Source organism: Crinia signifera, chromosome 6, assembly GCF_055691185.1.
Source record: "Crinia signifera chromosome 6, ASM5569118v1, whole genome shotgun sequence".
NCBI classification, from domain to species: domain Eukaryota; kingdom Metazoa; phylum Chordata; class Amphibia; order Anura; family Myobatrachidae; genus Crinia; species Crinia signifera.
In genome coordinates, this window is record NC_139222.1 from 173620482 (window position 1) to 173633913 (window position 13432).

The window sequence follows — 13432 nt, forward strand, 5'->3', positions numbered from 1 at the left end:
CCCGACAGTCATGACCTTGGATTGAATATCCCCCTAATAGAACATACGTCTAATGGCTGAGATGCAGGGAAGGTAAAGCAGATGGTTGTAAAAATGTGCATGGCCTTTGAAAACCAAGCACCCCTACTAAATACTGTAAATCAGCCTGTCCTCATCCAGAGGGTCACCAATTGAACAATGAGATTGCTGGCTATTGTCACTCATTGGGGCTGTGACACAGCAGTTGGTGACAATGGACTATTTCATGTAGAGCTCTCTATTTTCTCCTTCATTATTATACACACTAAACAATGACATTGCACTGCCTGGCAGGGTCCGCACATCAGACCATGGCTTGTACAAATGGACAAAGGGATGTTCTGAGAGACTGCAAGTCAAAAACAAAAGTAAAACCAGAAGATTTGGTAACAGCAAGTGAAAGAGGAAAGACTGACAGATGTTTCTTGGAAACTCAGCTTTGTTTAACACCTCAGTTATATTTACAGTTGTTTTACAATGCTGCAATGTAATATTGTGAAACTGATGTGTCAATGTGTATGACAGAGCAATGAAGTAAAAAAAAAAAAAAACCTAAAAGGGCATATACACATTGAAATGTGCGCTAACCTTTGTGCTAAGTGATCTAGGGTAGGCGACTTCCCTTGAACTTCCCGGTATGTCGATTGCCCTATACACACATAGTGATGTGTGCTAACCAATGTTTTGTATGCTAGGTGATTAACTAGATTTTGCCTGCATGTGCTAAAGATCTGAGCCAGCGATGGTGCAGCACACTGCCTTGCTATGGGGTGTACACACAGAGCAATTTGTGCTGAATTTATAAGTGATAAAGACAGATTGCTTTCTTCAGAAAATAGTGAAAAATCACCCTGTGTGTATGCCCTTTTCCTTCCACTGCTGGTCCTTGCAGAATGTCGGCATTTCGCATCAACATTTTAACAAATGTCAACATTATCAATTTCAACATTTTGATTACTTCCCATAGAAACAGGGTGATATTCTGCAGATCTCTACAGAGGACAGTAACTAACAACATGCACAATATTTATGGGAACTAAGGTTTAAGATTTGGATCGCAGGGGTAATGTTGGAATATGCTGCCAAGTCCAATTCTGTTTTGAAGGTACAGGGCCAAATGTAATAGGGTGTGAGAATCAGAAGTGAGAGACTTTGGGCTAGTTTTCACTTTTTTTGTTTTTAAGCGGCAATCTATTACATGGCAAACATCAACCTGGTATTGCAGTGTAAATGATTGCCGCTTGAAAAAAGAAAGATAAAAAAATGGGAACATTCTCCCAAAATCTTATTTTCTAAATCTCACACTCTATTCATTAAGCCCGTAGTATTTAATTCCAGGTGGGACCATCGGGTTGGATCTGCTTTAATAAAACATTTTATTCCATTTTATGTATAGACTTAAGAGAACACTCGATGACTCTGAAGCTTGTGTGAAACTGCAAGTCCCAGCACACATACGCTGGAAAGTCCTACAACGACTATCCCAGAGTTGTAAAGAATTCCTAAAAACTGTCAGAAATGGTTTTGCAGGAGATTATGAGCGCATGGTTTTTTAAGCTAATGCCATCCTTTCTGTCCAAAATACTTATAACAATATTCCGTAGTACAAATGCAACAGATGACTCCAAATTGTTTTTGTTTCCAAAATAACAAAAACACATTGCAGACCAAGTGACAACTACAGTACACTGAAATAATTAGGCAAATGCCAAAAGGACGATTCAGCATGCACTGTAATATATTTTAGTTAATTACTGAATAGATATCAAGTGTTTGAAAAGCTCATGGAATGAAAATCAATAAAAGACCATATTCTAACTACAATAAACAAACAACTTACTAAAAATAATAGCAAATACTAGACACCAGCTAAAATGCTGACAAAATAATCAAATAAAAATATGGATTAAAAAGTTATTCACGTTGATTACGAGCAGCCTTAATAAAGTAGGGTTACATTTTATGATGCTACTGATAGCTACACAAAATGTTTTTTTTTTTTTTTTTTTTATGCAAATCTTATATTGCAGTATATAACATAGCATCTTACTTATTGAGTAAGCACAATATACTGTATAGCATTCCAGTGTTGCATATCATCAATTGTACACATTATTTGTTAAAAATCACAAATACTGTATCATTTTATTAGCCTTCAATTTCAAAACATCTGTCTTGACCACTGTAATCTGGGCAGTAGTTTTCCTAGCATTACACTCATCGCCACCTTGTGGACACACAACTGCAATGGCATATACTGTAGGAAAGAAGTCTGTTGAGTGGCTTTAATTAACAGCAAGATAAGAATGTATTAGCAGACACATGCATGTGTATGGGGAGTCTGTGTCTATACTCCAAAGGTGGTCTAGAGTCTCTCTAGCTGATGTTGAACTATATGTGCCAGCATGCCTTCTAGATTGTACGGTCTCATAATAAGTCTATACTGTCTCCAGTCTACCAATAATGGATCTGTTCTGATTTACAGGTATATTCAATGGCCCAAACTATGACGGCGAGCAGTTCTGATAGCTCGCCTTCAGCAGCCATTAAAACGGTGGGGCTCACCACAACGGACTTGCTGCATTTGTGGCAAACCTCACCGTTTAAGGGAATCCTCGCCGTCCTCTGACGGGGGTTTGACCGCGAGGATGGCTTGCTTTCAGCGATCCTCACCAAAAACAAACCAACCTCGCTGCACAAACCCCCTCTCCTTGCATTGAATACCACCCATAAGCTTTATTTACTGTACTTGGGTGAATGCGACAGTTTGGTGTTTAACCTGTAGGCTTGCAATTTGTACTGTATTATGGGGGTTATTCTGATTCACTCGGAAAGGCACAATCACTCTGTAATGGATAAAACCATATGCATTGCAGGGGGGCTTCTGTAACATGTGCAAAGAGAGTTAGATTTGGGTGTTTTATTGTATCTGTGCAGGGTAAATACTGTCTGCTTTATTTTTACACTGTAATATAGATATCAGTTTGAAGTACACCCCCCCACCCCCCATCTATTTCTCTCTGCACATGTTACATCAGCCCCACCTGCAGTGCATATAGTTTTGTCCATTAGAGAGTGATTGTGCCTTCCAGAGTGAATCAGAATAACCCACTATGTGTGGAAATTTAGAAGTGGAGGTATGGAAAATGTAAGTGAATTATACAATGAAAACAGCAGGGGTAATGGCCGTATTTCATACCACCGTTTACAGGCCCATTTCAACTACTGGTTGTACTTTTATTTATAGTTGTTTATTGCAATAGGTTTAAGTAGTATTCATGTAGTTTTTACTATGACTGTTTTTTAGGATGATGCTATCCTGCTAGCCACAGTTCACATTTGGCAGGTAAGCCTTTGGCTGCGGAGCTGCTCAGGAATAACAGATCAATATGGTCTGACAGACACTTGCATGCCACTACAGGTTGCCATTCTTTAGGATTAAGAACTGGATGGTTTGCTGGGCAAGCCTACTCACATGCCATGTACACCAGTGCCTTGCTATCCCATACCATGCACTAACATCATCCTCATCAGTGGACAAGTGCTGGTCATATCAAGCCAGAGCTCAATAGCCTAGTGATTCAGAGCAGTGATAAATGCAAGAAAACCTCAGGCTAATCATTATTATATTCATCATAAAACACCAAACATTGTGCATAATCACTGACTGCTGACCATATAGTATCAGTATTATGGTATAACATCAGCAAACCATTATATGGTTTGCAACAATGCAATACAATTTTTGTTTAAAATAACCAGTCCTCTGTATGCATCAGTCTAGAACAGAACAGAGAAGTAGAACAATCTGAGATCAAGTATCTGCTACATACAGCATGGTATGGATACAGATAGTCCTGGCACCACCGACTTATTATACAGCAATAAGTTAGGGTGGGCACAACTTAACCTCAAGTACCCCCAACAGGTCAAGGATTTCAGTCTGTGGCAGCAGGTGGGAACATGACTTGCTCAGTAATACACCGTAGATTAGCTCACCTGTGCATGATCAAATACATACACAAAGCACAACCCATTAAAAAGGTAGAACCGAACCACTTCAAAATTAATATAATTATATACTGTATAGATATATCTGCCAAAGTGATTATGATAAAGTCCCAGTTACTGCATTACACAAGCTGAATGAATATACCATTACCCACTGTATTACTGCGAGTCTTCAGAGACATTAGATACAAGTCCCCAGCCACAGTAGCGAGACCAGGGCTATACATAAATGTCAGATGACACACAAGGCAGACACAGTGGTCACACTACAAGTGTCCGAGCCACCAGACCATGCAGCATGTGACAATGTGGCAGAATCCTACTTACCTCTAAGATCTGCACATAGCTAGCGGGGAACCAGCCTCTGACTCCGTCCTTCTCTCCTTCCCACCAGCCTCCATCCAGCACCTGCAGAACGGTGATCACCTCCCCAGCCTCAAACTTTAGTCCTTGTTGTTGATGCTGGTCCCCAGAAAAAGCATATAGACTTTTACACAGAGCCCCAGACATGTCAGAGAACTCCTCCAATATAGAAGAAAGTGATGAAACCACAGTGAGACCAGACCCCTGTTTCCCACCCTTGTCCTATAGAGATCAGCTGCGAGGTTGCAGGGAGTTAACCCTTCATGGCTTCCATCGATCTAGTAGCTCAATCCAGCTTTGCTCTCTCCTGACTGAAGAGTGCAGGCAGCAGGGTTGTCACACGGCAGTACAGCCCAGCACTAGGAGGGAGGGAGCAGTGTGTGAGAAACAGTACATTCTGCTGAAGAGCCAATGAGTAGAGCACAGCCCACAGCAGGCAATGAGAAGTGGGTGTGCGCCTTCTCTTCAGTACATGTCACTTGTGTGAGTGTTATTATTATGTAACCACAGCTGGATACTATACTATTGTTCATCTACCTGTCTGTCTGCCTTTTTCACCTAGGTAGAGTGCCTACACTTACTACTACATAGTCACTGAGACCTGCTTACAGTCATTAACTATTAAACTGCCAGAGTAGCCGAGAGATTCACAGCACTATTCAAAGTACAATCTAGTTGCCATACTTTATACATATCACCCAGGCCATTATTCTGGTTCACTTGCAAAGGCAAATTCCTTCTCTAATGGACAAAAACACGTGCACTGTAGGTGGGGCAGATGTAACTTGTGCAGAGAGAGTGGGTGAGTTATTTTGTTTCTGTGCAGAGAAAATACTGCCTGCTTTATTTTTACACTGCAATATACAGCAGATTCAGGGGTTAAAGTGAGGGGGGATGGGGTGGAACTGAGTTCCACCACCTCTAATGGTGAGGTGGAACATTTTAACCTCCACAATGGCCCTGCACAGTAATTCTTACAGGAAAGCATTGTAGTTTGCAGGGGGATGCCAAAAACTCTACCACTAGCCCTGTCTCTGCCTAATGGGGGAAGGGGATGGGGTGTAATTAGGTGGCATAAAGAAACGAGTTCCCCCACCTCTGCATGACCACTTTATGCCCTGAGTAGATCTCACCAGGGCCGGCGCCACCACTAGGCAGCTCTAGGCATTTGCCTAGGGCGCCGGCACCTGGAGGGCGGCAGTTCGCCCCTCACCCCCTGCACTGTGGTACCTGCGTAAAAAAAACTTCTGTCCCCGGCGTCCCTGCTGAGTGCTGGTGTAGGGGTGTCCGTGCCGCCGGGGGAGCCTGCGGCGCTGTTATCGTGTATACGCTTGTCGCGCCCGGCGGGGTCCCTACAGAGCATAGAAAATAACGCCGCGCGCATAGCGCTAGTTATTTTCTATGCACTGTAGGGACCCCGCCGGGCGCGACAAGCGTATACACGATAACAGCGCCGCAGGCTCCCCCGGCGGCACGGACACCCCTACACCAGCACTCAGCAGGGACGCCGGGGACAGAAGTTTTTTTTACGCAGGTACCAACCAAGACCCCCCCAGACCCCCGACCCCGACCCCCCCCCCGCCCGGCACCGGGGCGCCCCCACCCCGACTCGCCTGGGGCGCTCCGGTGCCTTGCACCGGCCCTGGATCTCACTTTGAACTAAAACCCCACCCAAAGCTAATTCTCTCTGCACATGTTACATCTGCCTCCCCTACAGTGCACATGGTTTTGTCCATTTAAGAAGGAATTTGCCTGAACCAGAATAAGGACCCAATGCATGATTATACCTGTGAAGTAAATTGAGTTCTGTTCTGATGAGCTGGAACACACTGAACACTGCATTGAAAAAAGTCGTAACGGTCTAGACCAGTGATGGCTAACCTTGGCACTCCAGCTGTTGCATGCCCTGCTACAGTTTACAGTGGGCCATGCTAAAACTTATGCTGGGCATGCTGGGATGTTAGTTCAAAAACAGCTGAAGTGTCAATGTTAGCCATTACTGGTCTAGATTCCGGAATGCCAGGCTGGACTGGCTCTCTCCAGCATCCTGTGCCACTGTGGAGCTCTCTGTGCATGTCCCCATGTATGACACATAGCAAATGGATATGGGTATGTTACAGCCCTCCTAAGCTGCAGCTGATGCATTCAGGCAGTGGGAATGAGAGCATGCACTTGGTAAAAACTAGAACCCACTGGACCCCAGAGTGCCGGACTAGACTCGGTGGTTGGGTCTCTGTGACACCTGTCACCTGGGAGACGGGGAAGGAGAGATTACAGCCTCCATGTGTGGTCTGGACCGATCTGGTTTTCACTACATCCCCATAGGCCCGTGCCATACCTCCCAACATGACTCATTGCAGGAGGGACACAATGCTCTGCTCCTGGAATTCTCTCTTCAGGTATGATTTCCATAACCTGTTTTTCACAGGTTCATTGACAGGAAAGGTGTTTTAACACAGGTGATGGCGATCATTAATTAAAAGGGAATCCAGGAATAGAGCATCCTGTTTCTCTTGGAGCGAGTCATGTTGGAAGGTACGCCGACACATACATGGATGCTTTGATCTCTCCCTCCCCATCTTCCAGGTGACAGCTGTCACAGATGCCCCCATTCTGGACACACCCCCCCCCCCCCGGGCCTGTCTGTCCTGGGGTCTGATCCAGTTCCAGATTTTACCCATTTCTATTGCAGCAGCAAATCCAGAATTGCTTCCTACACTGACCTTTGCCACACTGGAGCACAATGGGGGAGATTCTCTAAATAAAAAATGCGGTAAAACCCTCATTATCATGGATTTTACCGCATTTTAGGATGCTTTAAGCAGAGCTGTGCTGCCCGGACTTATGACCTCCTCCTCCCTGTACTATGATCCTGTTGTGGGTGCAGGGAGGAGGAGAGCCCGGCGCAGCAGCAGTGCCGGGTAAGGGGAGGGAGTGGGAAGAGCCGCCGGGTCCCCATGGGACCCGCTGACTCTCACCGTAAAGATCAGCTCTTAGTGCAAGAGCTGTCCTTTGCCATAATTATCGCATATGTTAGAGCATATGCGATAATTATGTAGGTGATGGGCTGCGATAGGGGGCGGTAAGGGCCACGGATGTTAGAGCATCCCCCCTATGTGTCCATCCCTGAGTATCTGGCAGCTGTCACAAAGCAAACAGGTTCTTTGCATCTGAAGAGCCTTAATTCTGTTTCTTGCCCGTCCTGGCACATAAGCCCCAACTGATGACCTCAAGTATACACTAATTGGATTCAATAGTCTTTAACATTTTTCCCCTTATAGATAGCTTACCCTGCTATCACTGAAACTGGGATACTAATAAATTACTCCAGGGCTTAAAGTAGTCTTGGAGATGTGGTGGAACTAATTTTCCCTTGATTACCAGGAGGGGTAGATCACAGGTGGAGGAGAACCATGATGGAGCCATCAGGTCCTGAGGAGGAAAAAGGTGGCTCCAGCTCATTAGTGACACCTTCATTATCTATTGAGGGGGTGATGGGGCATGATTTTCTGTTAGAATTGCTGTGCAGTGCTGTGGTAGAGGTGGAACTAGTTCCACCTACAATTACAGGTGGTGGAACTCAGTTACACTACATTCCTCCCTCCCACACACACACACACACACACACACTTTAACCCCTGAATTACACAGATTCTGTTGCTGGCTAACTTCAAGCCTGCATTTCATCTTGTTCTATACAGCCAGAGATTCTACAGATGGAGCCAGCCTGGTCTTTGCAGGGGATGGCGGCAGAATCGCCAGCCGCCATCACCCACCATCTGATCTGCGAAAAGGGACGCGCGCGCAGGAGATGCACACGAGTCCCCTTCTGATGGCGCTTCCCTGGGTCCTCGCCGGCTTGCCGGTGGTCACCAGGGGTCCCCACCGCTTCCCCGCTCCCCCCCTCACCGCCTCCCCTAACCCTGTCCGTCTCCCTGAAGCGGAGACGGACTGGGTTCCTGTCGCTCCGCTGCCCGGAAACTGAGACGCTCGTGCGTGTGAGACGCATGCGCGTCTCAGTCAGATGGAGCGCCTCGCCGCTGGTGGATCGCCAGCGGAGATAATCTGGCGATTCGCCAGCAAGAGGGAGCCTGACTCCATCTGTATTTAATTCATGAGTGTCCTGGTTTAAAGGGATTATATGGTAAGCCTAGAGATACTTATATATTGAATATGACCCAAATAAAAAACTACCTTGATTGACCAATGAAATCTGTACTGTGCTATAACCTTTTTGAAAAAGCCTACCTGAGTGCGGTGAAATGCGTTAAAGGAGACTTCTGTACTTCAACAGAGCAAAATTTGTGTTGCTCTCACTCCCTTTATGTCCACCTTGTGCCATAGGAAAGGACTCCTGCTATACTCGACCTCCTGGTCCATTCATCATAGAGGAGATGAAGAACACACCTGGCTAACAATGACCCCGCCAGCACTTCTGTTTAAATAAGAAGACCTTTGAAAAAGCTGGGAATCCCCCCAGGAAAATGCGTCAGCCTGTGTCACCCCATCATTGGGACTAGGGAAGCCAATCCCGGGGCATTTTTTCAATCCCGGGATTCGGGATTGAAAAATGCTCAATCCCGGGATTCCAGGGATCGGCTTTCCTAATAAAAAAAGGCCCTGGCCGCCCCGCATTTACTTACATTTGCAGGGGCGGCCGGGTTGATGGGTGGGAGCCGGGATGCCGGGTGGGCAGCTTCATCCGGCCGGCGGCAGGGTGGGAGCCGGGATACCGGGTGGGCAGCTTCCTACTTCGGGAGCCGGGTTGCTGGGTCGGCTGGCTAGGTGGGCGGGCGATTTCATAATGCGGAGTTGCTTGCTTGCTGGGTGGGCTGGCTAGGTGGACGGGCGGCTTCATCTCTGCCTGCCTGCGCAGCGTGACCTCTCGTCACGCTGAGAGGTCACGCTGCGCAGGGTTGCTCTGCCGGGTATGGGAGTATCTGGGCAGCGGCTGAGCGAGTGCTCAGACGCTGCCCGGCATTAGACTGCTCATGCGCAGTCTAATCCCGAAAATCCCTGCGTTTTGGGGGCCAAATCCCGGGATCCCGCTGATCCCGATCCCGGGATTGGCCACCCTAATTGGGACATTGTTTCACCACAACAAACCAATTCCTTCTATTTGATACCTGCACCTTTAGAGGACATCTATCCAGCTGGCACCACTCCACAGGGCAACATCCCTGTACTGTTGATGCAGGACTTCCACCAATCAGGAGTGGTTATACCAAGACTGTCCTGTTTGAAATATACCTCAGTGCATTTACAAAACCACTTAAAGGTCCATTATAGGAACAGAATCCTACATTATGTGAAGGAAACAAGAAGGGGTGATCACTTCCCACAACCGACACAAATGGTTCTATGTGATACTTTTTAAACTTTTCATTAATTGATTTGAATAATTTGCATATTATGTATTAATAAATGTAAGTCATTTTATTCTACAGGCTGTATTATAATTGTGTTGTATTTCCCCAAAAGCACAGTCTATTCCCTTACAGGACTTTTCTCTACTTTCAGAAAAACACTACATGTTGTTATTTTACTCAAACTCCTTAATTCATGCTTTAAAGATATCAATGCTGGAGAACAGATGGTTATACCAGAATTACTGCAGTACTAATTAAGTCACCAGTGCTTAAGCACAGACATACAGAAAACCTGGACTGTTATGTTTTTTGCGTACCTTGATGACCATATTTTTGGTTTACTGAATATGACAATAGAGGTTCCCAAATGTGGTCCTCAAGGGACCCAAATGGTCTAGATTATAAGTTTATCAATGCTTGGTCACAGGTGTGTTATTTAGTACTGCAGTCAAATTGTTTTAAACATCTGTGCTGAGCTATAGATATACTTAAAAGCTGGATATCTAGGATGCCTTCAGTGTTTGGGAACCTTTGCAATACAAGAAAATGTGCCTAGTGTTTACAGCACAGGTTCTCAAAGTCAGTCCTCAGGACCCCACACAGTGCATGTTTTGCAGGTCTCATAACAGAATCAAGTGAAATAATTAGCTCCGCCTGTGGCTCTTTTAAAATGTGTCAGGCAGTAATGAATGCACCTGTCAGGTGACCTGGAAAACGTGAACTGTGTGGGGTCCTAATTAACGACTTTGAGAACCACTGGTTTACAGCACACCAATGATTTAAGAACTATAGAGGGTTTTCCTTCAAATATATGAAACCTATGAGTTCTGATAGCATGTGTATAATATTTATGTGGCAGTAATATAAGCTAGTAACATTTGTCACTTGTTATTAGCTTTGTAATATACAACTTACCTTGTATTGCCACTAACAGGTTTCAAGGCGTGTAACCTTGTGGATTACTGTATATCAGATTTGTGTGTTTGACTTCCTTAATACTGTTTGTTTATGCCCTTGACAGAGGGTGCATTGTATATTACAGTACCTTATGATTTTACATAAGACGCTCCCTACCAGAGGCACTTTACTAGAGGTGGGGGCATGTGTGCAGACCTCAGGTAGCCCCCTCATCTCCAAGCTTCAGTATTCTCTGGCATTTCTGGAGTCTACTGCGCAGGTCTCCCGAAACATGGCACCCACTACTTTGCATGCGTGGCAACCATTTTCGCCACGGCTGCAGCACCAGAAAGTTAAGTTTGGATGCAGTTTGTGGGGCCCCCCTGGACTCAGGGACCCATGTGCACCATACACATAGCACCCATTAAAGAAACACCCAAGCACCCTACAAATAGATAGATACACATATGGATAGATTTACCATATTGCTTACTACTTTGGTAAAGCCCTGGGTTTATTGCTTGGAGGTATTCAATTATTGGTCAGTTTCCCTGTGACTTGAATCTGCTGGCAATATGCTTTAACCCATAGACCAGTGGGGTGCCTTGGGACACTTGCAGGGGTGCCTCAGGTTGGTCGTCCAGGACCAATTCAAATTATTTATGAACAATTATTTCTGGACAAAACCAGTGCTGGTGGCTGCCAATCATAAAATGTGTACAATCAGAACCAAATCTGCCCTTTACCACATAACTGAACCTAAGAAGCACATATAAACACAATCTACTTTATATGATATATATTTTTGGGGGGCCTAGGGGTGCCTTGGAAAAATTCTGATACTCTAGGGTGCTGTGATTAGAAAAAGATTGGGAACCCCTGCCATAGACCCCGCATTAAGAGGTAAGTTATGTGCGCCACTGATACAGATTTTCTTACATATCTCAAGGCAGTGGTGTGTGTTACATGACAGAGGCACTATGCACCTCTGTCTATATGCCAGGCAATGTACTAAATGGTTTGTAGTACTGAACGCTTCCACACCCGGCAACAGGGGGGGTCAAAGGGGACGGCTGACCCGGGCCGGATGATTTGAGGGGCCCCAGAGCCATCCGCTCCTCCCCCTGCTCAGCCGTCTGACAGCCATCTGGCAGCAGCTCAATCAGCTGCTAAGCTAGCCATACTACCGTGTGTGGCTCAGCCCCCCCCCCCCCCCCCAACTCAAAGGGATGTGGACGGAGCTACCTAGAGCTAAATGGGGGCGTGGCTACACAGGGCTTAATGTGGCAGAGCTACATGGGGCTCAATGGGGGCGGGGCTACAGGGCATTCACAAAGATGCTGGTGCTGCTGCCTGAGCAGGAAGAGAGGCTGCTGCAGTTCCAGGAACTTCCAGGCAGGGTGGTAAGGGTTAAATTACAACATACCAGGGTTGGTACTAGTGAGGAGAGTCAGGATCAGGCTGGGGGGGTATGGAGCATGTTGTGGAATCGAGCATAGGCCAGGGCATTAGGGACTGCGTAATTATGAGAGCAAGAGCCGCATGGTGAGGGAGCACATCAATGTGATAGAGCGCAGGCTGCAGGGTGGGGGAGCATGTCAATGTGATAGAGTGCAGGCCATGGAGTGAGGGAGTGCGTCAGTGTGATAGAGCACAGGCTGCGGGGTGAAGGATCATGTCAATTGATAGAGAGCAGGCTGCAGGGTAAGGGAGTGTGTCCGAGTGATAGAACGCAGGGTGAGGGAGTGCGCCAGTTTGCTAAAGCGCCGAGCGCAGGGTGAGAGAGCATTTTAATTAGAGATGAGCGGGTTCGGATCCTAGAGATCCGAACCCCCACGAACTTACCTGATCCGAGGCAGGATCCAGGGAGTTCGATGGTCGCCGCCATTTTTCTGAGTCCAGGGTGTCCGCATGTGTGCTGCATCAGTCCAGGGTGCCCGCATGTGTGCTGCATCAGTCCAGGGTGCCCACATTTGTACTGTATCCATCCAGGGGTGCCCACATGTGTACTGTATCCATCCAGGGGTGCCCACATGTGTGCTGTATTTGTCCAGGGGTGCCCACATGTGTGCTGTATCAGTCCAGGGGTGCCCGCATGTGTACTGTATCCATCCAGGGGTGCCCACATGTGTGCTGTATTTGTCCAGGGGTGCCCACATGTGTCCTGTATCAGTCCAGGGGGGCCCGCATGTGTGCCATATAATTCCATGGGTGCCCCCATGTGTTCTGTATCAGTCCTGGGGTGCCCGCATGTGTGCCGTATAATTCCAGGGGTGCCCCATGTGTCCCATATCAGACCAGGGGAGCTGACCTTTTTTTTAATGAAAATAAAAATAAGGTGTTTTTTTGTTTTTTACTGCAAGGGCTGTTAAATGCGCTGTAGTCCAGGGGTGAGCCAAGAGTGCTGTATAATTCATGGGGTGTTGCTAAGTAAGGTGTGCTGCTCTTTTTTATAATTAAAAGAATACAAATTTTTATTTTTACTGCAGGAATTTGTCTGCCGTATAATTCCATGCCTGCCGCCATGTGTGCCGTAACAGTCCAGGGGTGCCGCCATCTGTGCCATATAATTCCATGTGTGCTGTATCAGGTCAGGGGTGCCACTGTAAGCACCGGAAGAGGGGTTACCTTACTTGACACGATAGGTGTCAACCTCTCCAGTCTTCCCGCTGTTCGGTCAGGAGTCTTCTCACTTTGGCAGGATGTGGAACACAGACCAGTCGACACAGGAAACAACGTTGACCTTTTATTCTTAGAATGGTCACTAGGAACAT

General features: G+C 46.4%; 1 protein-coding gene across 2 annotated transcripts in view; it reads right to left on the minus strand.

Moving 5' to 3' along the window:
• The window catches only part of GAS7 (growth arrest specific 7), a 368988-nt gene extending 364228 nt beyond the window's left edge, over positions 1-4760 (minus strand). The window contains exon 1 of one of the 2 annotated variants that reach the window (XM_083148154.1): positions 4357-4760. In XM_083148154.1, the coding sequence (XP_083004280.1) occupies positions 4357-4539 (183 nt within the window). In that variant the 5' untranslated portion in view covers positions 4540-4760. The remainder of the gene's footprint in view (positions 1-4356) is intronic. The other variant, XM_083148153.1, reaches the window with a different exon arrangement.
• Positions 4761-13432: the final 8672 nt, after the last annotated feature.